The sequence below is a fragment of the Pangasianodon hypophthalmus genome, chromosome 17 (assembly GCF_027358585.1).
Source record: "Pangasianodon hypophthalmus isolate fPanHyp1 chromosome 17, fPanHyp1.pri, whole genome shotgun sequence".
Taxonomy (NCBI): domain Eukaryota; kingdom Metazoa; phylum Chordata; class Actinopteri; order Siluriformes; family Pangasiidae; genus Pangasianodon; species Pangasianodon hypophthalmus.
Genome location: NC_069726.1, coordinates 18527262 through 18554456, shown reverse-complemented (window position 1 = coordinate 18554456; position 27195 = coordinate 18527262). Strand labels below are relative to the sequence as shown.

At 39.4% G+C, this 27195-nt stretch overlaps 1 protein-coding gene across 2 annotated transcripts; it reads left to right on the top strand.

The window, feature by feature from the left end:
* The first annotated feature begins 516 nt into the window (after positions 1 to 516).
* On the top strand, positions 517 to 19321 carry smad2 (SMAD family member 2). 2 transcript variants are annotated; one of them, XM_026942690.3, is made up of 12 exons: positions 517 to 677; positions 1027 to 1135; positions 2477 to 2921; positions 9289 to 9378; positions 9844 to 10037; positions 10499 to 10633; positions 10763 to 10825; positions 13249 to 13302; positions 13480 to 13692; positions 14920 to 15057; positions 15159 to 15303; positions 16968 to 19321. In XM_026942690.3, exons 3-12 carry the CDS (start codon positions 2686 to 2688, stop codon positions 17089 to 17091), a joined length of 1392 nt encoding a protein of 463 aa, XP_026798491.1. In that variant the 5' UTR covers positions 517 to 677; positions 1027 to 1135; positions 2477 to 2685; the 3' UTR covers positions 17092 to 19321. The 2 variants fall into 2 exon arrangements, with proteins under 2 accessions (XP_026798491.1, XP_026798490.1); XM_026942689.3 differs by having other exon boundaries at positions 10763 to 10837.
* Positions 19322 to 27195: the final 7874 nt, after the last annotated feature.

Below are 27195 nucleotides of genomic sequence, written 5' to 3'. Positions count from 1 at the left end.
TAGGCAGCATTTAACAAAACAAAATCTGTTTTCTATGGATATTAACACTATGAATGTAGACTGTTGGAATGGAAAAACAGGACACCACTGGTACAGAAACTGCTTCATAAAAGCAAAAATAAAACGAAGCCCTATTTATTCTCCTTTGTTGAATGGCGGAGGAATACGCTCTCCGTTTTTGACGGCTCTAACCCACTTACACTTGCCCCACCCCTGCTCCGTTCAGTTCTATTATGAAGTCAGTAGATGGACAGCCACTTTGACCAATCACAAGCTTCATACTGTAATCTAAACATCACAACCGACGAGGTGAATCTGATTACCCAATAGGAATCACTAATACTTTGCATACGTGACGTTATTCAGGAGTGACATTGCGTTTAAGCCAATCGTATAGGAGATATTGCTCTACTGTGGCTAGCATAGGTTTCTGTCTCAACCAATGAGAACCCGAGGGCGGGTTAGTGGGCGGGAAAGTATCGCGTTTCGCGCAATAAGGTTAGGTTGGTTGTATGAGAGGCCGTCGTCTGCTGCTGTAATTTGGCTACAGGGGAAGGAAAATATAGTCTAAAGTCGTTTTTTTTTTTTTTTTTTTTTTTTTTTAAAACATACTTAAGAATTTTTTTTCCTCTTTGTTGACTGGACGGTTTTGAATTCGCATACGAGTCGTTGTTAAGGTGAGTTTACAAAGAAAAAAAAGCCCACTATGTCCAGAAAGATAAACTGACTGCAAACACGTCTCTAACCTGTTTATTTTTCTGTCAAACAAAGTAGCAAAGCCCTGCTAGCGGTTTTCTGTGTTAATAATCGCCAGGGCTTAGAGGAGGACGCCGAGTTGGTTAGCTAAATCTTTACCAAACAAACAGCTCTGTAACTGTTCTCCACGCTGGCTGTTTGTTGTTGTGAATGTATTAATTTAAAGAGAGAGAGGGGAAAAAAGAAAAAAACAACAAAACGTAGCAGTGGGCTGTGTTTAATCGCGTCCGGTTGTAGCTGCATTCATGCTCCGGGTTTGTTTCATTGTAGCCTCCGTAGCATCCTCAGCGTTTGCGGGATCGATTTGCTCCAGAAACCCGGCAGTGTTTCATGCAGGTGTTGGACACATCCATTCCCACTGATCACATATCTGCCTGAGGTAAGAATGATCACAGTTTGATTGATAAAAAATAATAATATAATAACTTGCTCGGTGGCTAGCGCTGCTTCAGCATCGGGCCTGTTTTCTGTTCATTGTTATTTTTGTTCTTTGGTTGCTAATTACACCTGATCGAAGCAGTTAATCGGGTTGTTTAGTCGATTGATCGGGTGAAATCTGAAATGTATGCCTGGATTAATAGCTTTATTCTTGGTGTAGTGGTACTTTGTGCATGACTGTTGCATTTTAGTTGCAAGCTCAGCCAGCGCCATGAGTCTGCTGCACTGTGTTTTATCCATCGATTTTGTGCAAATAATTCAAATAAACTCTCCAAAAAACTGCTGCATTAATACTACAAATCCTAGCTTATAGCGTTGCTGGATCAGTAGATTTTGAAATGAAGCACACAGTGAGGAAATGAGCCATGCACTTCATCTGCTGTCCTCAGGTTGTCCCTCTCTTTGGGATGGACTCGTTTGAATTGTAGCGCTTTGCTGTTTTCCTGTGCTCCCACTCCTTTGAATTTTTGCTCATCATCCCACTTTTAAGCTGTAGATAGTGGATGATTTTTGGAAAGCTACAACAAGGCCTGCGTTGGAAAACGTTTACTTCCACTTCCCCATCAGCATCTGTGAGGGGCATCAGTGTGTCTGTAGCATGGAACCAGGAAATCTCAGCTCTTCTTTTACCACAGAGCTCTTCCTCCTGCTCTGCTGAGGCCCTGTGTCCTGGTAAAACTGGGAGCGCTTGTAGAGGAAAACCTTCTGTCACTGGGCTTTTTGTCTGCGTTCTCTCTGAGTGTCACAGATTTCAGAGATGTGACTCTTACCTGGAGTTACTTTAAAGATGGTGTGAGGTTTCTAAATGTGACTGATTCAGACAGGAATATGATAAGCAATGAGAAATAGTCCAGGAACTTTTTCCTGATGAATTACGTCTCATCATCTCCTATGTAAATAAACCCCAGTTGAATAAAGCTGTCATTTCTTTCTTATTGATGTGGTGGCTGAGCGGTTTTATATTCGTCTGCAAAATGTATAACTGTTTTTCATTAATTCTGATATTTTCATATCATGCTTTGGGGTTTTTGTTGTTGTTGTTATTGTTATTTTAACCACAATAATTTGTGGATAAGTAGGTGTGAAATGGCATTTTAGTGTTCTTTGTAATGGATGTGAAACTGTAACAATGACTTTTTTTTTTCTTTTTTTTTTTTTTCTTCTTTTTCTTCATGGACTGTGCTGTGAAAACAGTATGTAGGTTCCTGGCTAATCCCTTTGAGCCTGTGATTTTCCCTGGTCTGTCATCAGTCTTTTTTGATTTCTGTTTTTCTTCACTCAGGTAACTCCTCAACCCCCCTCTTCCCTGTTCCGACTCCTAAGCGCCTCTCCTGCCCCTACACCCCAACTAACATTCCCTCAGGACCTCTAGGCCACTTTGGGCTGGTGGCCTTCCTTCTCAAAGCCTTCTTGGGGAAAGCGGGTTTGTCGCGTCCCGTTTTTTCCAAACCTCGTCCTGCATTTCACGGCTAAACCCAAACACCCCCGAGGATGTCGTCCATCTTGCCGTTCACGCCGCCAGTGGTGAAGCGCCTGCTGGGCTGGAAGAAGTCCGCGAGCGGCTCGGGCGGAGCAGGCGGCGGAGAGCAGAACGGTCAGGAGGAGAAGTGGTGCGAGAAGGCGGTTAAGAGCCTGGTGAAGAAGCTGAAGAAGACGGGCCAGCTGGATGAGCTGGAGAAAGCCATCACCACGCAGAACTGCAACACCAAGTGTGTGACCATCCCCAGGTATGCCAGTTCTAAAGAGAACACACATGCACATCTCCCCATGCCAAAGCCTTGCTTACTCCGTCAGCTTATCATGCAGTTTGTTTGCTCATAGCTGTCAGCATGATTTCGGAAAGGAAAATTGCACAGTTTGAACAGAAAATGTGTTCAGCGCAAGTATTTGAATAAAGAGGGTGCACCTTTCCTAGAATTAGGATTGCTTTATTTTATTTCTTTGCATTATTTCTGTGCCATCGCGTCATGTTGACTTCAGTTCAAGTCTCAGTTGGATTTCTTTTTCTTTTTCTTTTTTTTTCCCAAACAAATGCCAAACTTCCATTCCATCTCATTTGCACTTTGAAGCCTAGTCATTGAGTCAAGCTTTAACCTTCTTGCTTTCACAGTGATGGATGTAAACCATCGGTGACTTCTATCAGTAATGAGAGAAAACAGTGGCTTCCAGCTTCTTAGACTCAACAAATTGAAACCTTGTGTTTTATGAAAACAGTGCTACTTCTCAGGTTTTATCACTGCTTTTGTGTGGTATATTATATGAGAATGTATTTATGATTGTGAAATAGTCATCAAAAAATTGCAATCCAGTAAACAGACATCTATACTGTATAAAAATTTTATATGCTAAGGAAAGAAAATTTGTATATCTTTATAATGAACTCATTGATTTATTAGGAATTGAATTTACATCTTTTACGCAATGAATATGAAATCACATTTGGCGGAAAAGAGAAATAGAAGAAAGGCTTAAATCATTCAGCTACTTCAAGCTGATCTCAAAGGGCATAGGTTCATGAGTGAAGTTTATGTAATATTTGTGTGTTTTAGTCCTACTGGGTAAATTATGTGTAGTTATTTATAAGAATCCTCCTAAACAGCGCAGGAGACCTGTGTCGGATCTTTGAGGTGCTTTGAGCTTGTCATTTTGCGTTCATGGTCTTTCCGGCTTTCGTTGTCTAGGAAGGTTTCACAGGGTGGGAAAATCTGCTGCGAGTGCATGTTTTCTGTTCTAATCAGTCCTCTAACCTTGAAGGTTGGTGGGAATGGCTGAAGACATCATTGTCTTTGTGGCTCTTGACTTTAATACTGAGACAGAATGATTGCTTTAGTCACCATTCACGTAAAATAAAAATCCAAACTCAATTGTAAAAGTAGGAATTTTTTTTTTCTCCACAAAATTTTGGTGAAGCAACATCAACTGTCTTTAGTGCATTCAGTGTATACTGCCTCGTGGATAAAAACGGTGACATTGTCATCAAAACACTCACAAAGAGCGATTTATTTATTTATTTTCTTGTCAGAACACTTGTCCCTGGCACTCAAATCTGATTGGTTTGATTCATGGAGTCTGTCGTGTGTTAAACGGTTATTTTTAACTGCTTCTATATAACAAATGTATGATTAATCCTCTCGATTTGCACTTCTTGAGAAGCATTTAAGGAGCTGAGGAGATGTATTCAGCTGTTACATGCTGATGTAAGTAGGAAGTGTGGAGGTGGATTGGCAGTGACTGTTTCTCCCTGTAGGTTTGATATGTTGATTAGGCCTTGTTTATTGGTTTGAGAGCGTGGACAATTAATCTTTAAATTCTTAAAAGCAGCTGCTTGCCGTGTGTTTCGTTAGTCATTTCAAACATTTACTACATCGCTAAAGGATTGTGTTTGAGCTCAGCTTTTATTGTTTTTGTTTGCCCTATTTCAAGGGAAACAAACCTTTATCTGCGATAATGTGACTTCCAGCCAGAGTTTCTGGAAGTCCCGACTATCAGCGCAGGTCCTCTGAGAAGCAGCACAGATAGTGTATCTGCAGACGTGCCTCCGGTGAGTGCAGGGATGCAAAGGGAGCGCTTTTCTTCCGCACGCGCCCCTCGCCAGAGTGATGGGGTTGCATTTCTAAAGCCTATTGATTGTAACGCGATCACTCTGCTGTCTGGCTGCCTCTGTGTGCTGGTATTAAGGCCGCGTTTTCATCCCCTTCAATAAATCTGCTGAGGAAGCAGACTGCATGGGAGCATAATTCCATCAATTACTGGAGAAGGAGGGAGGAACGGAGTACAGGTCAGTATTTACACAGTGCAGATGGTATTATCTTCTGAGCAGACAGGATATCGCATCACTCCTCTAAGGGGGATGAGCAGCAGTGACCAAAAGCAGAATACCGACACATTGATTTTTGCCTTGAGATGGCAGCTGTCAGGCAGGTCGTTTTCAGAATTAGGTTTTGAATATTGAAATCTGAAAGATTAAGCACATTGAGGTTGGGTGCTTTTTAAGTGTCTTTTTTTTTTTTTTTTTTTTTATAAACTCTATGGATGATATCCAAGGCATGGCCTAGATTTACTTATGAATTATGGCGCTTAATTTTACCCAGCTCAAGCGCGTGGTCTTTTTTTGGGTTGTGGGTGTCTTCAAGAGGAAAAAATAGCTTTGCTAGAGTTTAACATTGGCATAGTTATACTTTGTGCAAAAGGGATTTCGGGGATAGTCGATCACAAATAGGATTGCAGCTTTATATTTCGGCATTCATACCTTAAACTGTTTGTTATTTAACATAAACACAAAGAGCACTATACATGAGGGACCCTTGCTGAAATGACAGGTTTGGTCCTACCTTTTACAGGATTACAAAGATGACTGCTTGGCATACGTTCAGAGGACGCAACCTGAGTAGGAGACTTATCAGCAGCATTGCTCAATTTTAACTATCATAAGCAAAGATTGGAGACTGAGAACATACCGTTCTCTCATGCATCATGCAGCCCCGCTATTATAATCAGGTTCTGGATCAGTTCTGAGACCAGGCGTCGTTGGGACCTGGCATAGATGCTAGCAAAATGTTGTCTCCTCAAGTAGCATTGTGTAGATAAGTTATCCTGTCAGGAGAGAGCTATTGATAAGACGGCTTCTTGGTTTTATCCTGGCCCTGATAAGTGTGTAGAGAGAGGTTTCGAGTGGTTTTAACCTCTGGAATGCCGGCAGATGAAATCTCCAGCCCACTTTGGGTTGATGGTCACCTGGACATTAGGGGACTGGTGATAACTGCAAGTCTTTCTAATGATAGCAATATTTTGGGGGAAAAAAATGATTACATCTCCACGCCCTCATGTGTAATACCCCTATGTTTACAGCAGGGTTGTCACAGTAACCTGTCTCTCATTGATTACCCTGCTTTCCTGTTTTTTTTTTTTTTTTTTTTTTTTTTTTTTGGACATGGCTTAAAACCAACAAAACCTACAAATCCAATCCGGTCATGTCATCCTGCTGCACACATGAGGTGCTGCGATCGCCCATTATTGGAGGATGGAGCCTGAGCAGAGAAGAAGAAGCTGGCAGAAAGTACACAGCTAAATTATATAAAACTTGTCAAGTCAAAATTAAAAACATTTCAGTTTTACTGAAATATTGTTTGCAATTTATTTAAACAGCTAACTTGTGATCTACACCAGCCACTAGATTCCTAATTCAGAGTAGCAAGTTTTTGTTAGTTTTCCAATTTGTAGGATAAATAATATATTTATTTATCAGGACTGTTAGCCCTTTTTTTTTTTTTTTTTTTTTAAATTAGCAAGCTGTTCAAAATGACGCCTCTCTGGTTTCTAAAATAAGTGATACCCTCATCTGTCAAGGATTAGTGCCGATTATGTGTTGGATGATATCCAGTTGCATCATCGTATCGCTCAGCCCTACTGGTCACCGGGGGACGATCAGAAAGCGGCAACCGTTCTGAGGAGCAGTGACGCCATGACCGTAACAGTAGCTCTGCTTTTGCATTGGGAATTAGACTTGATCCGTCTTCTGTGGATAGTGTTTCTAAAGATACTGACTTTATAGTAGGACAGGCTTTAATGGGTGCAAGATAAAAATTTGATTAGGAATAAGGGCAGTGTGTAAACCTGAAAACCTAATAACGATGTGTAATGTGCACCTCAAGACCTCACTAGTTCTGTCTAGAGGCTTGGTGTTGGTTATATACCTTTGCTTCAGCTTAGCTGCAGTGATGCATTTTAATGGAAAGAAGAAAGTTCCTGTTTTCATCTTGCACCTTCCTCTTGCAATTATCTTTCAAAATATGAACGTTACAAGAATCTGGAACTGCTGGTGGTTTCGTAAATGACTACTGAGTGTGTGATATAAGTGCCTACTGTTATCATGATGGTCACAGTGTGACACAATGCGTGTTCTTACGGAGTCGGATAATAGCTTCAGATCTGGTGTTCAGGTTTACTTGTTAAGTTTGTCCTTACTGCCTTATTTGAAAAAGACGCTTATTGTTATTGAGGTTAAGGTTAGGGTTATGTGTAGGCGTTGTGTTAATTAGCTACAGTAATCATATCAATGGAAGGTCACACACACAAAAAAAAAAAAAAGTGTGTTGTAATGCCTTCCAGCTACTGGTGCATTAAAAGTTGCCTCGATTTCCCTGATTCAGCACATGGCACTCAATGTGGACATGGGTAGTTTCACTTCTTTTCTTTCTTTTTCTTTCTTTTTTTTTTTTAAGTTTTGCTGTTTGCCCCCATTTTCCCATTGCAAATTACAGCAGTAAAACATTGAGCATGAAATGATCAAAACAGGCTAATAAGGCTTTTAATTTGAATGCTGTGCTTGAAAAGCAGAAAAGTACAATAAAAATAATCGTGATCATTCTTTCACTTTTTGCCGTAATCATTTTCGCTTCCGTGTCATTATTTGCTGCTGATGTAACTCAACTGATGCTCTGTGGTCAGTGTGGGTTAAAAATTAACTGGGGTTTAGTCAGATTTGTATGCAAAGATTACCAGGAAAGAGTAAAATTGCTTAAGCTTTGTGTCGTGTATGGAAAAAAAAAAAAAAAGTTAATATCCTGAATCGAGAGGACATTTTCTACCCAGTGCTATAGGTACTACGGGGTTTCCTCTGATCCGTTCCTCTCGTATGACCTTGGCTTCTATAAACTAATTTTACCAGCCATGTGTAACTCAATTCTGAGAGACAGGAAAAAGATTTTCAGAGAAGAATCACTGCTGGATGTTTAAGCAGTTTAAGGTAAATGTTTGTGGTTTTTACAAGTCTTTTCTCAGATTTTTATAGAAAGTAAGCTATAAATGATATTCACAATGGGACATAATACTGTCTTGGTTGTGCAATTTTTTTTGCCTCATCCTGCAGACTAAGGTTATACAAAGATCCATGTATGTGTTCTTTTTTCTTTTTTGGAGTTTTTATTTCATATAAGGAGCAGAATGAAGGTTACAGTACATGATTTCCCCCATCACGTTTACACTCTTAGAAAAAGTGGAATCAGTTAAACAAAAACCTGATCATTTCAAAATTCCTAATTTCATTCCAAGTCTCTTTATAGTGTTACCCAGTAATCTGTGTGTATCTACTGCTTGATAATATTGGTATGAAATGAATGTGGTACATTTCATAGAAGTAGATCATATTGTTTTCAACTCATTTTTGTCCTGTGCTGCATGTTTAAATGTCAATCTAATCAAACTCGTCATGAAAACAGCCTTATTACCGTTTCCTCAACCTGCCTTAACAAAATTTATACCACAGAACTGCTGAATTTTCAATTCTGCTTAGTCAGAAGGTTTTCCTTTTCTATAAGGGACGTACTGGCAGAAGCGCAGGCTGTAATTTGTATAACAGGTTTATATTAATGAGCTCGTTCTAATAAAATCCTTCAGATGGTGGAGTTTTCTGTAAGGAGATGTTTGTTTAATATTCATGGAAGGAATCTCCATTGTGTCAGCACTTTTGCAATGATTAGAAAGTTTTCTGCCACAGGAAAGTCTTCTCGGTTGCTCGGTAAGATGACAACCTGGATTTTGACTTATTCGCTTCAAAAAAAAAAGAGGCTGGTGATGGAACAACTGTCTATAGCTGCTATAAGGAGATAACAGGAACTAACTTATTGTATAGCTGCAATATTAAATGTATCACTTAATGGATAAACTGTTGTTCATTAAGAAATGAAAAATTGTAATAGTTAGCAGATTGCTGTGGTATAAGAGGAATAAAACACTTGGGGACTGTTATTTGAAATTAACCAACGTTGGGTAGTTGATTATTTTCCTATAGCAACATGCCCTCAAGTGTTTTATTCCTCACACAGTGAATGAACGCTGTAATAAGAATACATTTGTCCTGTTTTGTTCTCCATTTCACTGTTGTATGTGGTTTCACCATTTGAGTGGCTTCTTTTATTTGAGGTGAACTGCATTACGCAGACGCAGAACATCTCCAATAAAAGAATTGACACCCATATCTTTCCCATGCTATGTCATCTTGGTATTTTTGAATGAATCATGCCCCATGTTTATCATTTTTTTTGTTTGTGTTTGTGTTCTTTTTGTTTTTGTTTGTTTTACTTTTTTTGTGCACAGCAATTGCTCTGAAATTTGGGGACTGAGTACTCCAAATACGATAGAACAGTGGGATACCTCAGGCCTATACAGCTACCCTGACCAAACCAGGTGACTATCCTCTCCTGTCACTGTGCTGCACTCACCCGGGCCGCGCTCCGTTTCCCCGTCGGCTCGGAGAGAGAGGGCGCAGAAGGCTTCCTCCTCTTCTCCAGGGGCTGTGTATTTCACTTTAACTTCTCAGGCCTTTCTCGATGATTAATCTAGTCTCAATAGATCTAGTGTACAGTGCTAAGCTAGTATTAATTAAAATTGTGCACTTAATGTTTTTTTCTCATTCATACACTCACATTCTCTTAGAGAAGCTGTAAAAGTAGATTAGTTATTTAAGTAAAATGAGGACGTGGTTTCTGATCTGCTGTGGTACTTGATGGCAAGCCAAATTGAGGTCTAAACCAGCTCTCTTCCCTCTCTCCATCCATGTTCTCCTTCCTCTGACCATTTGGCACGTTCCCTGTCTTCCTCTGCTCTTTCTCTCCTCCTCTCTGCCCTTTCCTGTGTTTGTGCCTGGGTTAGATCTCTGGATGGACGCCTGCAGGTGTCTCACCGTAAGGGGCTGCCTCACGTCATCTACTGCCGTCTGTGGCGATGGCCCGACCTGCACAGCCACCACGAGCTGCGCGCCATCGACACGTGCGAGTTCGCCTTCAACCTCAAGAAGGACGAGGTGTGCGTCAACCCCTACCACTACCAGCGGGTGGAGACACCAGGTGCGCAAGCGCATGCTTTTATCCGTCCAGTACTGTATTACTGAAAGTGCTAACAAGTGGTTATTGGGGCCAGCCTATAAATATGATATTGATATTGTGATTAAAATTTTGTAGCGACAGCTGTAATAAAAAACATTCTCACACATTAAATTCCATATTAATGTGCTTGTTCTAATCATGTTCCTGTATCTTCATTTCCTATTTTCCCTCCTGTTAAATACCTCATTTTTAAAAATGTTTTGCTGGGATTTATATTGTGATTTTTATCGTTTATGTCATTAAGTATTATGCTTGTTCTCTTGTCATGTAGCTCACCCTGTTTGTATAATATACATTTATTGCTTCTTGGTCATCCTAATATTCTGATGCTAAATGTGTCTTTTTTTTTTTTTTTTTTTTTTTTTTTTTTCTTCTTCTTCTTCTTCTTCTTCTTCCTCCTTTCCCTCCCCCTCCTTCTGTAGTCTTACCACCTGTCCTAGTGCCAAGACACACAGAGATTCTGACTGAACTGCCTCCTCTGGATGACTACACCCATTCCATACCTGAAAACACCAACTTTCCTGGTGGGATCGAACCCCCCAACAACTACATACCAGGTGAGGAGAGTGTGATTTCTGTGTGATCCTTCAATAATGGATGTGTTAAGTACTGTAGCGTCACTCCTCTCTTTATTGCCCTCATGCATTAGCAGCTGTATTAAGTGTGTTTCTGATGTATTTCCATAGAAACTCCTCCACCAGGCTACATCAGTGAGGATGGAGAGACCAGTGACCAGCATATGAATCAAAGTATGGACACAGGTACATTCCCGCAGTGGCCAGCACTACAGGGGAATGTGTGTGTATGTGTGTGTATGTACATATATCTAAATGGACTGTGCAAAAGTCTTAGGTACCCAGTTTTTCTTTTTTTGGTACAAAGTCTTAGGTATCCTTTTTTTGGGTACAAACTTTGTTATAGATTTTTATTTTATGACTTCTACATTATCAAGTCAGTACAAAAACATTTTAGATTTCCAAATGTTAGTTTTCCAGCACAAAATTACAGAAAAATGTTTGTAAAGAAGGCAGCATATTACGTAAGAGACCACTTTTTCAGACAGAAAACATAATGAAGGCTGCTGGGTTTTGCTGCAAAAATAAGAAGCAAGTGCGACAGTCAAAGTCTCCAGAAGAACTGTGTCTGGTTCTGCAAGATGCTCAGTAACACTTACAGCTCATTTCTTTATAAAACTGAACAAACTGTCCCTGAGACTGCTTATTTTTTTTTATTTTTAAAGCAAATGGTCATCACACCAAATATTGACTTTTTCATTGATTTGCGTTTGCTGCTCTTTATAGTATTTTTAAAAAATGTAGTATCATTTAATTTCATTATTTTTGAAGGCATTTTTTCTCTACAGCATTTTTTTGCATGTGCCTAAGATTTATGCACTGTGTATATATACACACACACACACACACACACATATATACATATATATATATATATATATATGTATGTGTGTGTGTGTGTGTATATATATATATATATATATATATATATATATATATATATATATATATATATATATATATATATATATATATATATATATATATATATATATATATATATAAATAAAAAGCAAGCATTGAGGCAGATAACAGCAGAAGACCACGTTGGATTCCACTTCTGTTCTTGGCTGACATGAATCTGAGGCGGTTGAACCGAAACTGGCCAGTTGAACACTGCAAAAATGTGGACTGATCTTTTCTCATGTCCAACTGTCCAGTTTCGGTGAGTCTGTGCCCACTATAGTCTCCGATTCCTGTTCTTGGCTGACAGGAGTGGAACCTGATGTGATCTGCTGTTGTAGCCCATCCACCTCCAAGTTTGACATGTTTTACATTCTGAGCTGCTTTTCTGCTTATCAGTTGTAATGAGTGGTTAAGAATGAGTTGGAGGTACTGTAGCCTCCCTGTCAGCTCAAACCAGTCTGCCTATTCTCCTTTGACCCCTCTCATCAGCAGGGCATATTTTGTTTTTTGCAACATTCTGAACTCAAGAGACTGTTGTGTGTGAAAATCCCAGGAGATCAGCAGTTTCTGAAAGACTCAGATGAACCAGTCTGGCACCAACAGCAATGCCATGATTAAAGTCATGGAGATCACATTTTTCCCCATCCTGATGGTTGATGTGAACATTACCTGAAGCTCTTGACCTGTATCTGTAGGAGTTTTTTTTTTTTTTTTGCATTTTGCAGCTGCTGCATGATTGGCTCACTGGATAATTGCATGAACATGCAGGTCTACAGGTGTTCCTAATTATAAGGTCATGCCTCAGTATGTAGTGCAGCTGGTGCTTTGCTGATTTGGAACAAGTATCTTGCTGTAACTTACATGTTTATACACATCATATGATAAGGAGCTACATCAGAGAAATAGCCTCCTGGTTTGTTGCACCACCATGCAGGGGGGGGGGGGGGGGGGTTGTTGGTTATTGAACCCAGTTGTCCTCTGGGCAACTATGGGGGGCAAAAAAAAATTCTATTATACCAGCCATGAAATCTGCTTGTCCCCGGTACTTGGGCTAGATTGACTGCTCTTGTTACAACCCTAGGGGAGAGAAAAACCTCCTGCCCAATATCTGTCTGAATCCTTCTTTCTCTCAGTTAATCATGTAGCTATCTAGTTACATACATGAATCACTTTTTATGGATAACTATTTTTTTGGCATTAGTTAGTTAACTTGGTAAAAGAATCTATTGATGATGTCTAGCTAGTTTTAAGTATAATATTTATTTTTGGCTAGTATTTGTTAACAGGAATTTCTCAAACTTAAGATAGTTGAGGATTGTTTAAGGATTGTTTACAATCTTGCTGGCTAGCCAATGTTGCTGTAATTTAATTTATTTCATGGTTCTGAATAATTTTAACGTTGGTTTACGCAGTCTGAAAGCCACAAACAATTTCCAACTGTGAATGATGAGCAGGGTCGATTACAAGCTAGCAGAGAATATATTTACCAGAGAAGGAATATATGAGTTTTAACAGTACAATATGGAAGACTGGACAAATGAGAAAATAAAATAAGGTTAATGCTCTTTTTGAAGTAAACTGAATGTGTATTAGCTAGTATACAGTACAGTCGTGGCAGCTCAGTGATGTGGCTAAACTGGATAAGTTGTGGTATTGAATGTTGTTTAAGTTTTCATTCTTTTTATTCATAGGCTCTCCTGCAGAACTGTCGCCAAGCACACTCTCGCCCGTCAACCATGGCATGGGTAAGGGCAGCTTGTTACATCATTATCCCCCTGTGCTATTTTAAAACGCTTTCTCAATGTTGCATTTGTGTGTAAGGGCTTTGGCTTACGGCACATTCAGCACCACATTTTGTAATAGTTTAACTCTGATGTAGCTCAATGTGATATGATGTATATACATGTGTGTGTTTGTTGTAGACTTGCAACCGGTGACCTACTCCGAGCCCGCGTTCTGGTGCTCCATAGCCTACTATGAGCTGAACCAGCGGGTTGGGGAGACCTTCCATGCCTCGCAGCCTTCCCTCACTGTGGACGGATTCACAGATCCTTCCAACTCGGAGCGTTTCTGCTTGGGCCTGCTGTCCAACGTCAACCGCAACGCCACCGTCGAGATGACTCGCAGACACATAGGTACACACAGTCATCAGGAGAAACTGGGTGGAGGAGTGAAAGTCCAGCAATGGGTGGATGCACACATTAAACTTGAGCACAGAACTAGGCAAACAGACTAATAGGTGTGCAGAGTGCAGGCTTCTTACTTTTATAACTGAGGAGCCATTTATCACTCACTTAAATATTAGGGAAGTGTAGATTCAGTCACACCCTGCATTAACGTTCATTTCCTATTCATGGCAGAGCGTTAACCGGTGTAAACATCACATCACATACTGGAAACTTGTAGCTGCTAGTTGAGCACTGTGCAAATCGCGTGTCGAAATCACAACACATTTGCCTTAATTTAAACAGGGGCAATGAAAAGTACGTGTGTCTACACACATTTAGATTATTAGGCTTGTTCATTAGCTTGTTGATTTTTAAATTGGGTGCATTAACAAGCTACATTAGTTACATTGGTGCAGGTTTTGTTCCACTGTAAATAAATCTGTGTTGGGTTGTTTTTGTGTCAGAATGATGGTACAGGACTGATAGTAGTGACTCAAGAACAACATACTGGCTAAACGCTGTTATTTTCACTCGCCTAACATTGTCTCTAGACGTCTTTCTTTGCGTGGTGCCGCGGCGTTGTTTTCCGCTGTGTGCTACTAGCACTGAACTCCTTGGGCTTAGTTTTATGTTTTATGTTTTCTGCAGTCATTTGTATTGTAGGAAGATGCTAGAGTTTCTCCTCTTGATATTTTCACTGAGCACATTTTGATCACCCTCATTAATCAGGAAATATACCTAATATATTATATAAACATAATCGTTTCTGTACTTAGGGAAAGTTTGGTCCTTGTTTCTCAGTTTTAGTGCCATCCCTTAATCATAAGGTCGGTTTCCATGCTACATTTGATCAATCTACAATTTGTTGTTAATCTTGATCATAATTTTTAGAGAAATTGGATCTGATTAGACTTTTATCTGATTAGACTAAAATTAGATTTTAGTATTTGGCCTGGAATCGACTTGATGTAACTAATTAATCTGGATTATTTCTTTATATGTCTTTGTATGGCCAAATATTAATTAAACATCATCACGTGTTTAGAAGTGTGTAGCCACAAAACTGTCCCATTAACCCATAAATCCCACACTGTCATGCAGTGAATGTGTCTTGGGAGTAAATTATTAGAGAAGGTTGGAGGTGTAGTAAACGTTGCGGTTCTCACGTGAGATGTTGTTTGGTGTTGTGAGCAGGCCGGGGAGTCAGGCTGTATTATATTGGAGGAGAAGTTTTTGCTGAGTGTCTAAGCGACAGCGCCATCTTTGTTCAAAGCCCCAACTGTAACCAGAGGTACGGCTGGCACCCTGCAACCGTCTGCAAAATCCCCCCGGGTAAGTCTTCAGTCCCTTAATTACAGACTTTATCCCCGACGTGGTTATAGATTCAAACACTGACTTAATATATTACTGACTTCATGTTTTCCTCTTCTTAGGCTGTAACCTGAAGATCTTCAACAACCAGGAGTTTGCGGCTCTCTTGGCTCAGTCGGTCAATCAGGGCTTTGAGGCTGTCTATCAGCTCACCAGAATGTGCACCATCCGCATGAGCTTTGTCAAAGGCTGGGGGGCTGAGTACAGGTACCATTAATGCTAATGAAATCCTCTGTCAGCATGGGTTCAAGTGTTTAATTCTTCTGTCACTTAAAAAGCATTAACCAAGCATAGATTAAATAAGTATATTGTAACCCTAGTATTATAAGGTTCTGAGAGAAGAGCTGTTTTGAGACATCAATGTTTTGACAATACAGTCAGCAGAACACTATGGTACTAAAATTTAAATTTACAGCCCAATAAGAGCTTCACTTTTTAAATTTGCTTTAAATTTACATTTTCAAATTCTCAGTAAGATTTATATTCCCTAAGATCTAAAATACAAATTCTATCTGAAATTCAAATCTGAATTTCATCCTAATCTTTTTTTTTTTTTCTTTAAAAATTCATAGTAAAACATTTAACCATTAAAATGCAGTTGATAATACAATACATGTTTCTTAGTAACCATGGTAACATGACATGCGGGTCTGCTAGATGATCTCCAGAAACAATTTTCCCCAGAAAATTCAGTCTAAATAAGCATGTACATTGCACGTAGCTAGTTAATCTCAGTAACATTTAATGCTAATGTTGTCTGATGTTAGCCACAATATTAGCTTTGTGTTGCGCTAAAGAATTTATGTGCCGGAAACGTCATACATTGTAAAACCAGAGAGTGCAGTAGACCTGTACCTGTTTTGTGTGCTAAGGCTATACTTTCATGGAGAATGTCTAGAATAACTACAGCTAAAAGTTACTGTCTCCTGCAGCTCTCCATACTGAGACTTCCTCTCTGTTCATTTCTGTCAGTGTAAATAGACCATGGATTTTGATTGGCTGTCTATGTTGCTGTCATTCATACTGGATGATGATTGGCTGGCAGATAGAACTTTACAAAACAATTTTGGAGCTAGAACTTCTTTTAATTTATTTAAATATTACACAAAATCCTTGTCAAATAAAAATAACCTTACAGGAGAATGAAGTATTCAGTTTGATGAAGTTTGTGGTTAACTCCTTTTTGACCAAAATGCCAGATAGAACATTTATAATACTGAGGTCACAATATACGTATATCCTCACTAAGGATGTCCCATTTTCTACCAGATCAGAACCGTGAGTGTGTCAGATCACCCTGGTAGCTAGTAGGAAAAACAGAGCAGTACGCTTGGTGTTTTTTTTTTTTTTTTTTTTTCCTCTTCCTCTGCTCTCTCAGAGAGAGATGTGTTTTGAGAGTCACAGAGTCAGTGTCACAGAGTTTTGTACATACTACAGGATCCTGAGGCTGAAAGCAACAATTCTTTTGCATTAGACAGCAAGTTTCCTACAACATGTAGCTAAAAGCTGAATTTGATGGGGACTTGAAGGGCAGAGCATCTGAACTAAAACCTAAAATCTGTTGGCTGCAGATTTAATTCCTCTTCAAAACATTTTTTTAAAATTATGAACAGCTTAAATGTACATCGAATAGAATCTTTCCACAACTATGCAACATGTGCAACCTCCCTTGTGGTTATGGGGAAAGGCCAAAGATAAAAATAACCCAAGATTGATGAGTTTGTGTGTGGGGTACACAGGAGGGGGAACCGTATTGTTTCACTCGCTTACGTGTCTTTAGAAAAATCTTTCAGAGTGGAGAAATGCTTAGTGTGCTGATTGTTAGGAAAAAGAACAAGGTTTTTAAAAAAAAAATTGTGTGTGTGTGACAGACGGCAGACTGTGACGAGCACTCCATGCTGGATTGAGCTGCACTTGAACGGACCGTTGCAGTGGCTGGATAAGGTTCTGACCCAGATGGGTTCTCCCACCGCCCGCTGTTCCAGTATGTCCTAATCGCCATGGCGACGATGCCCACGCCCCTTCCCCCGAAATCTGCAAAGTCCACAATCACAAGAAACGACAAGTAGAACAACAGACGTGCTATAATCCCCGATTCTCTCTCATAGTACTTCTCTCTGTCTCTTTCCTCTCTCTCTCTCTCTCTCTCTCTCTCTCTCTCTCTCTATCTCTCTCTACCTATCCCCCCCTCCACCACCCAACCCCCCTCTCTCGCTCCACCTCTCCTGATGTTCTCACTTTTCGGAACTGAACATGGCACTTGCTGTCACATCAGCTTCATGCACCTTTAATTCGCTCTTTTTCCCTCCTCATAAATCCTCAATATTAAATGTATTAGTGGTAGAATTTGAAATGTATATTTTTTTCCTTTTCTTATAAAGACCGGGAAGTGTAGGGGTGTGTGTGTGTGTGTGTGTGTGTGTGTGTGTGTGTGTGTGTGTGTGTGTGTGTGTGTGTTAGGGAAGTAACAGAAGGCAGTTAATAACTTGGCACAGATGTTTCAGTAAAGCATTCCTTCCCCTTGAAGTGATCACGTAAACTAAATGTTTCTGATTTTGTTCTTTGCTTAACCAAGAGCTTACCTTTTGTTGGCAAAACGTCATATTGTTTAAGCTTGATCTCTTTTGCTGAGACTAATCAACAAAAACGAAAAGTATTACTGCTTTTTATCCCTTCCCACCCACCAAAACCTTTCATTCTTAAAAAGTAAGGCCAAAAGACACCTTATTCACTTCTTGTTCCTGATAGCTGCGCCCAACCTCTATGAAAGAATGTTGCCTTATATGTTCAGGGTGCTGTCTTATGGCATGCTTCTTCTGAAATCTAATGTGAACAGATAGGAATGTTTTAGCAAAAAAAAGAAACCATGCGAAGAAGAAAAAAAAAACAAAAACAACCTGGACCAATATTTTCTTCACCCCCGTCTCTGTATCGCCCCTCATTAGGTGAAATACTAGCTCACTCTGGAGCGCTTTGAGTCGGGTTGAGGAAAATCTTTATGAAGAAAAACGACAAAAAAATTAATAAAAATGAGTACACAATCCATATCTTTCAAAATAAAAAAAAAAAAAAAAGAAATCCAACCTTTTAAGCTTTAAGTGTTAATAAAGTAGGTTATTCTTCACAATCACAAGATTTTTTTCCTTTATCTTTCTTTTAGCTACTTTTTGTATTTTCATGTATTTTTATATATAAATATATTTAAAATCTTTAATGCTCTCTTCCTTTTTATTAGAATTGAGTATTTTTTTAGATCATGCCCTCTTTTTAACGGAACATGGCTTCATAATGAAAACGTCCTGTCACAAAAAAAGTTGTTAGTCGAACTCTTTCACAATCAGTGTCTTTATATTCTCCTCCGCTGTGTTTCCGATTTAAGCTGTTGCACCAAACATTCAGCTCCTCATCTATCGGCATGTTTAATTTGGTTTGTTCAGGAAAAAAAAACAAAAAATTCTTTAACGTGCGTATGTGTGTGTATATATAATTTTTTTTTTTTTTTTTTTTTTTTTTTGCTTTTCTGCCCTGGATGCTTTTCCATGACCTATGGTTCTTTAAACGGGGGAAAACATTTATCTATTGTCAAATGTTGCAGAAGCATGGCAGTGTTCTATTCGCCCACGATCAGGGGAAAAGAAGGGAAAAAAAAAAAAAAGACTCCTCAAATATGATCAGCGTCTTACGAGATGAATTGTGCAACTTTAGTGTGTGTTCTTGTTGTACAACTTAACTAATGACTGTGATCTAGCTGTCTGCCTTCCTTTACTTGCTGTGACGGTGGCAAGATGTTTGAAATCTTCATTCCCCTCCTGCCACCTCTGTCTCTCTTTTTTTAGTTTTGTTGATCTTATTACACTTGCGATTGTATTTTAATTGCAGCGAGTGTGGAGAAGACGAAGAGGTTGTGGCCTGTTTGAAACCGTTCAGACACTGGGAACATTCTGCTTGCCAGTTTTGACTGGGTGTGGAAAGAAAACCAAATAGAACTGTTAAGTGGCCCAGACATATATGCATATACAGTATATATGTGTATATATAATTTTATTTTACTTTTTCTTTTTTTTCTTTTTTTTTTTTGGCAAAGCATTTAACAGTTGGTGAGCTTATTTTACCATTAGAGAGATGTATTGGTAGGACGTGAACGTTATCAGGAGATAAGCTTTTCAAGCGTGTTGCATATGCAGACTTCATAAATACACTAATAAAAAGTTTTAATTCTCATGAGCATGTTTGTTTGACCCTCTTTATTTATTTTTTTAAAATTTTGCTGCTGTTCTTTTTGTAGTGGATAAATAAAGGAGGGGAAATCTGCAGTTGAGCTCTGCACTAATGCCTGTGTTTGTTACTGAGTGGGTTCTGGGTGGTGTAAAGAACTGTGGTGATTGTAAATGTGAAATACAAAGCAGTGAAATGCGTCTACTAGCGTAATTGGGGTTTCGTAAGCAGTGAGGTTCTTTAAACTTTGAGCTCTGATGTGTGAATTTTTAATTCATTTAAAGCAGGCGTTTCCCCTACTTTAATCTGATGTGACATTTAAAAAAAAAAAAAAAAAAAAAAAAAAAAAAAATTCTTATTTTTATTAGAATATTTGTAAAACTTTTACTGTTTATTTTTTGTGCTTTTAATTCATTTAAAGCAGGAGTTTTCCCACTTTATTATCTGATGTAAAATGTTTTAAAAATGTTTTAATTATATATATATATATATATATTTTATTCACTTAGCAGTTTTTAAAATTTTATTTTAAAATTCATTTTCCGCACTCCAGTACCCAGTGTGTGATTGTTTAAGTTACTTTTTTTCCCCCTACTTATTTTATTTTTAGTTCACTTACAGCAAGTTTTTCCCAGGTCAACTTTTTATTTCTTTGTTTTTATTTTTAGTTCACTTAAAGCAGGACTTTTCACCACTTCAGCTTGCGTATTCATTCAGCTAAAGGTTGTGGTGTTCACTTCAGTATGCAGTGTGACACTGTCAGTGTGACACATTTTTGTTTAATTATTGTATTCATTTAAAGCAGAAGTTATCCCTACTTCAATATATCCTTCTTCTATTTTTGAATTTATTTATTTGTTTTAAAATCTTTACATGCAGTTTTAAATTTTTATTTCTTTAAATTTCATTTACTTAAAGCAAGACTTTTTTCACTTTAACATCTGGTCTGACACATTAAATTGAGATTTATTTATTTTTTATTCTCTTAAAACAGTAGTTTTCCTCAATTCAATATTCATCTCTGATCCCCATGAAAGCCAAAAGTTAGTATACCCCAGGTCAGTGTTTCGGTTGTTGTCCTGGAGTACTGAAGCTTGGTGTATTTTGATGTTTTCTCTGCTTCTTACTCACTGGAAACAACTCGTCCGCTGATTCTGAAGCCCGGCCTAGGTGAGTTAGATGAGGGGAAGATGTGAAGGGTGGGGGTACTCCAGGTCCAGTATTGGGACACTGTTTCTCAAGTAGTGTACAATATGTTCAATACAGCTATTGGAGTTTAAATACTTAAATTTCACATATCTTCCTGGTGAACAGTCATGCTCACGTTCCCCATTAGGGGGCGCCAAAAGCCCAGAAATAGGAAGGAAATAAAACTTTTTTTGAGGATGCTGACCTAATTATAGGTTTAACTAAATTTGTAAATAAAGTACTTTATTCAGTAAGTGCTTTAACAAATCTATTCTACTTAAACCCTATTTCTAATTGAGATTTATTTTTCCATCCCATTGAATGTTTAAGTAGACATTCAAAAACAAAAGCAGGACCTCACTGAAAGTCCCACATCTACATCACTAATTCCTCAGTTTTGATCATTAACTGGCTGAAAGCCAAATGTCACCCTGCTCATTTGCTGCGCTACATAGGGTGTGACACATGTCGCTAATTTTATTTTGCAGGAACCCATCAGGGATTCTGCTTTTGTTCGTCAGTCAGGTGCTTCCATATTGCTTTCATATTATTGCTATGTAACACAAATCCTAAATGTTTTAATCATGTACCTCTGCACAAGACATAAACTGATTTCTTAATATGTTGCTGCCCATTAAGCGGTGACTGTTTTAGCTAAAAGCTCACTAACTGCAGTGTCGTTAAACATCTCTCACACATTAAACTCATTCTCTGTGGCCTGGTACTTTGTGGTTTCTCCACATCACACAGTTATATAGGAAAGTGAGCTTACATAATTTATGTGGCATTTAGCCTTTGGGTTAGGCAGCATTTCATGTTTTAGTCCCCCTCATGGCCCGTTAACATGGAGCACAATGTTTTCCCAAAACAAATGAACATTTACTGTAGGTTACAGAATTACTGGAATTGTAATCAAGCTGCTGTTTTTTGTAGCTTTCTTGGAAGTGTAAAGAAATGGATAGCTTTCAATTAAAATCTATGCCAGTTGCATAGTGTTTTATAATTTATGCTTTTGCAAGTGAGTGCGTAGGCCTGAATATGATATTGCCCTCTGTGCTGAACTTTCAACATGTAGCTTTACATTTTACCCCTCTTGAGCTCCAACAATGGCCTCCGTCCTGACTGTTGTCCTGGCCGAACTGCTCGAGAGAAGCCTATTGTCAGTTTTTGGCCATAAGGAAGACCCATCATGTATAAGTCATGGCCCCTAATTAAAACATGGTCCTAACCTATACTTGACCCCACTGTGTTCCACAATGGCTTCCCCGGGTTGCTTTGTGCGATACCCTCTGACTTGTCCAGTGTGAAGTGTTGGATGTCTTCTGGAGGCCTTTTCCTAGTTCTTTGGCAAAGGTCTGGAGCGGTAACTGGAGTCCTGGGTTGCTGCAAAAAATTAATTAGGCCCAAATGAGTTTTCCACTCACTGTAAGCACTGACAATGACCAGGACATGCAGGACGTCTCCGGGTCAGGTGGTGACCCGAGCTGTGACCCTGGCCTGGAGAAACTCTGAATATTATGCAGGACTTGTTTGTTTCTAGAGTTACGTCTCCACAAAAATAAAATGTTACATGTAATTTATATATTTAATATATGTTTTTGGGGTGTAGCATTGCTGCATCTCAGCTCCAAAGTCCTTGGTATGAGCCATAGCTCAGGCTACTGTCTGCCTGGAGTTTCGTCAGGGTTCTCCAGTTTCATCCCTCCTCCCAGAAACATGCCAGTAGTGTGAATGAGTGTTTACATGGTAATCCATCCAGGGTGTATTCCAGCATCATATCCAATGTTCCTGGGACAGAGTTGTGGTAGATCCGATGTCTAATCATGATGAAGCTTACTGAAGATGAATGAAAAAAGAAAAAATCACTGGTCTCCATGCAGACACGCAACAGAAAGCTTGAGCGGTTCAGTCCTTCAGGCTGTAGTAGCCGCAATTGCCACTAGGTGGCAGAACATCAGGCGAAAAGATCTGCTAGGGGCAACAGCTGGAGCTGTGATTCTGTAGTACTCTTCATTGGCATGGTAATTAAAGCAATTAAACCGATTATTACTGCTTTCCTAATGAAAGCTTTTGTCTGCCAGTAAGAGTGGCTTTTATTGCAAGTGTTACTGTAGTGATAAAGTGATTTTGACTGTATTAGCATGTGGCCTTAGCATTAGGTTCAGATTTGTTTTTCTTTTTTTTTTTTTTTTTTTTTTTTTTTAAACTTTGACATGCTGGAGAATCAGGGATGGACTGGTGGAAGTTTCCCAGACTAATGGGAATGTATTGTGTTAAGTGAACAACACTTGACAAAGAAAAGTCAGCATGAGTGAGAGGAAGAACTTGTGTTCACTGTGACCTTTTCCTGACATGGACGTAGTGACACTCCAGAGCTAAGTGGCCATTTAACTGCTGGTCTTGGGTTGACCTCTGGGGTTAAGTGGTAGGGGGTTGGCCTGTAAGATCTGTAGCTCTTGGTGCTGCATCCTTTCCTTTTTAGAAGTTGATTATGATTATGCTGCTGTACAAACCTGAGAAAAAAGTAGTAGTTGTTTGGTAGACACTGAGTTATGACTAAGCTTAAAAACCTGGGAGTAAGGTTGCCATATTATTTTGCCAAAACTGGACACCATTAGACTGACCCCTATTGTTTCTTCGAGGTCCGGGTGAAAACTGGACAGGTGGCAACCCTTCTCGGGTGCCATTTTTTCTCAGTTTCAGTATAAGCTACTTCGGTTTGCCTTTTTAGGGCAGTATGTTTCTCTGGATAGCATCATATATTAATGATTTAGGCCACATGTATGAGTGCCACTACATGAAAGATATGGAGGACTATTTGCACAGAGGATACGTTTATAACTTAACGCACTAGTCCTGTGACACAAACTGTCCTGTCTGTCCTTTTTTTTTTTCTCTTATGAAAATTCAAAGTTGTCTCAAACTCCCCTGTCTTACCATAACACTTTCAAGAAATGTGCCACAGTTACAAGCTGCAAAAACTGAAGACGACGCCATGCTAATAGTCTGTTTCTGACTGCATCTGATGATGGGACAGACAGATTTGGGGCCCTCATTTTGTAGCCTGTTTTCAGCAGTACCACCTTCTCCATTCAGCACACCCCTCTCCCACCTAAGGAATTACACACCGGGGTGGGGGAGTTATAAAAAACTGTTTCGCTTAATAATTGATGTGCTGCATTTCAATCAATTTTACCACGGCGCTAGGCTAATTAAGGGTTGCCTCCCATTCCCAGGGGTAATTTAAAGACGGCACGCAGAAAAGAGTTGATTCTCTTCTCTCTCTCTCTCTCTCTCTCTCTCTCTCTCTCTCTCTCTCTCTCAAAATACATGGGAATTTGCTATTTCAGGAAAGCCGAGATGGCAGAGTGACCCGTCCTCCATGTCCGTCTCCCGGGGCGTCAGCCTAAATGCAATTAATACAGCCGCTGCGTCGACTGCTAATTATTAAATGACAAAAAGAGATTATTTTACACCAGACTAATTTAAAGTTCATAGATGCTCGTTTTTAATTAATTAAATAAGGAAAAAGTACACTTTAAGCATGACTAACGGCATTTGCAAGTGAAGGTAATAATTAGCCACGCCAATGGTTCTTACCTAGTCAGGCTACTTGGAGGGGAGGCTTATTAATGAGAGCAGCTTAAGAAGCGTTTTCTTTGAGTATTTAACAGTAAAATTAATAACGCAGGAGCTCAATTAAGGGAAAGGGGGAGTCGTCTGATCCTTAAATATGCAAATGCACCTCCTCCCTCCAAAATCCACGTGTAAGTCAGACGACAGCCCTATTTCAATACTATTATCAGCAGGTCTTGTATGGTTTTTTTATAATTTGAAACAGTATATTGATGTCGCACATGATGGCCACATGCAGGAACAGCGAGGTACAACAAAGTGAGTTTTTCCACTGTGAAGGTAATCGACTTTCCTTCCTACTACATACATCATACATCATATCATCTTGCTAACTAGCAAGTGGAATAAAGTGATAAGGTCTGAGCACTCCTGCGTAGATGAGGCAGAATATCTGACTCATAAAACCAAACCGGACACTTGACAATCAGTCAAGTGTTATATTTTTTAAATTATGAGATATTTCAGAGGCAAGGTAGAATTCTGGTGCAGCAAGTAGTGTTCCTGCCTCAAACCTTCAGGATCCAATCTCCAATCTTGACCTCAGGTTACTGTCTGTGTGGAATTTTGCATGTTCTTCCTGTGTCCATGTGGGTTTCCTCTGGGTTCTCTGGTTTCCTCCCACCTCTGAAGAAATACTGGTAGGTGGTTTGGTGACTCTAAGTTGCCCCATGTGAAGATGGGTGTGTACATGAAGCCGAGGGATGATGTGCGATGGCGTCAGAGTGTATTTCCACATCATCCCTCGGCTTCATGCTGTGAATCCACCGTGACTCTGACCAGGATAAAGCTGTTAATGAAGATGAATGAATGAACCTAGAAATGATTTCTTCATTATTTTGCAAAGGAATTCATTAGATTGCTGTGCTTTCTGGGAAAAGTTCATGAACCAATGTTCCTCACGTCTATAGTTATGTTGCCAGTCATTTTTTTAAAAACACATTTACTAAATTTAAGTGCAAAGGTACAAAATGATAAGCAAGTTATATGTAAGTATTTACCCAATTTTAGGTTAGTAGAATATTTTGTTAGTTATGGTTTTTAAAAACTTTTGCTTTCTAAAATCTGTCTGTTTTCCTTAACACTGTTTTGATAACATTGTTACATAAAATGTTGTAAATGTGACAAAACAGTCTTACATTTTTTTTTGTTGTTGTTGGAACATTTCCATAAAGGGTAAACTAATTAAAACTGTAGTTAAACCAATGGTAGACAGTGTTCGTATTAACTGTAAGACAAATCTACTCTCTAATTAGAGCAATCTAGAAAGATCTAAACTTTTTCCAGTTAGTCACAAACATTCATCAGTTCACTTTTATCAATTCTTTATGTAGTTAAATGAGCATAAAATGGTGTGAAACATTTGACTGGCAGTGCATGTGGTCTCAAAGCTTCAGCACTCTTAGCTCTGACCTATGGACCTTTCCTTGAGCTGATGAAGTCAACTCAATGGAGCAGCCACTAATGTGGAGACGGGGAGGGCAAATGACGAGGCCCAGTGAAATTCAGTATTGAAGTGGAGCTGGATCGACAAGGCTGGATTGACCAGTGGTCATTTACTGCGCTGTTCATGTCTGATTGATTTTCTGTCGATATGTCGAGACTAGTTTAGTCAAAGCTTAAAGCATGTGCTTGTGGATATATTCCTCAGTGTGGTGATTGTATGTTGCACTGCTGTGTTTTCAAGGTGCAATCAGAACACGTCTATGTACAGTGTTAAACTGGAATTTACTTATATGCTCTCTGTTGTGTTCCTTAATGTCTAAACCTTAGCACTGGATCCCAGCTGGCAATCTAATTGAAAGGTAAGGCAGAGGAAAGAAGTGACCTCTATCTGAAGTGATCTGAAGCAGGACCTCACGCCACTGATCCAAGGCTCCAGAGCGAGAAAGAGAACAGACTAGAGAGGACGAGATGACTGGAGTGTTGATTTTCCATGTGCATGGCTATAGCTATTGAGAAGATGAAAAGAGAGCCATGTGTGCCTCTATTAAGCATTGCCTCAGGAAGCTTTGTATTTGTTTGTTTAATCCTCTGTCCTCTTTCTCTCGTCTGGAGAAGAGACGTCCCCTCAGCAAATGGGGAAGAGGAGCCATCGGAGAATTGAAGGAGAGATGAAAGAAAGGAAGGCTGGGGAGAGAGGGAGAGGGAGAGAGAGAGAAAGTGGAGGATGTAGTGACTGGAACCGTAGGCCTTGAGAAAGTGCCATGGTCTCAGGTGTTGAAGGATTCTCCTATTACTCGGTGAGCAGTTAGAGGCAGGCTTACTGTCGCAGCTTTCCCCCACCTTCTCTCACCTTTCGTGCTAACAGCCCTTTTCACGACGACGCTTTATTACCCAGTTTGCATGTTTGCAGTGGCTGCTTATAAGGTGGATTCACATCAGCTCATGTTTTGCTAATTAATCTCATTCATGGTCTTTTTATTACTGAAAAGAGAGATGCATAATTGGCTGTGTGTATGTCAGGACAAGCCTTGTATGTAAGGAATAAAACATGATGAGGTATGCAATTATAGAAAAATAATCAACCATGAGGTGGCACAAGCATTATTCCAAACCTTAAAAGCGGAATGCAGGGTGTAAAATTGATTTAAAATGGACAAGTCAACTGAAGGAGTCGTAAGACGGGAGGCAGGAAGGCTGCCCTGTTTTCTCTCTAAGTAAACTTAAGCTAGTTCAGAATCCTTGCCAGGAAAAGAAAATCAGCGAATCACACTACCCCAGTTTTATTCAAAATACTTTGGCTGCCTATGACTACAAAGTCCTGCTTATAACTTAAACAGTTTAGAATGGTTTATAAGCATATCTTGCTGATCTCCTGAAGCAGTATAGCCCATCCTGAGCACTTGAATCAATTAAAACAGGCTGCTGTTAATCCCACGGATTAGTCACAGCTCAGCTGGTGGAAAATGTTTTTCTTACATCGCCCCTAAACTCTGGAGTACTGTTTAAGGCAACATAACGAATTCTAGTGCAGTAGGAATACAGATTAAAAGATTTGAATACAGATTAAAGCATACTGGTTTAGTGTGGCCTATACCCAATGCCTTTTAAGGGTGAACA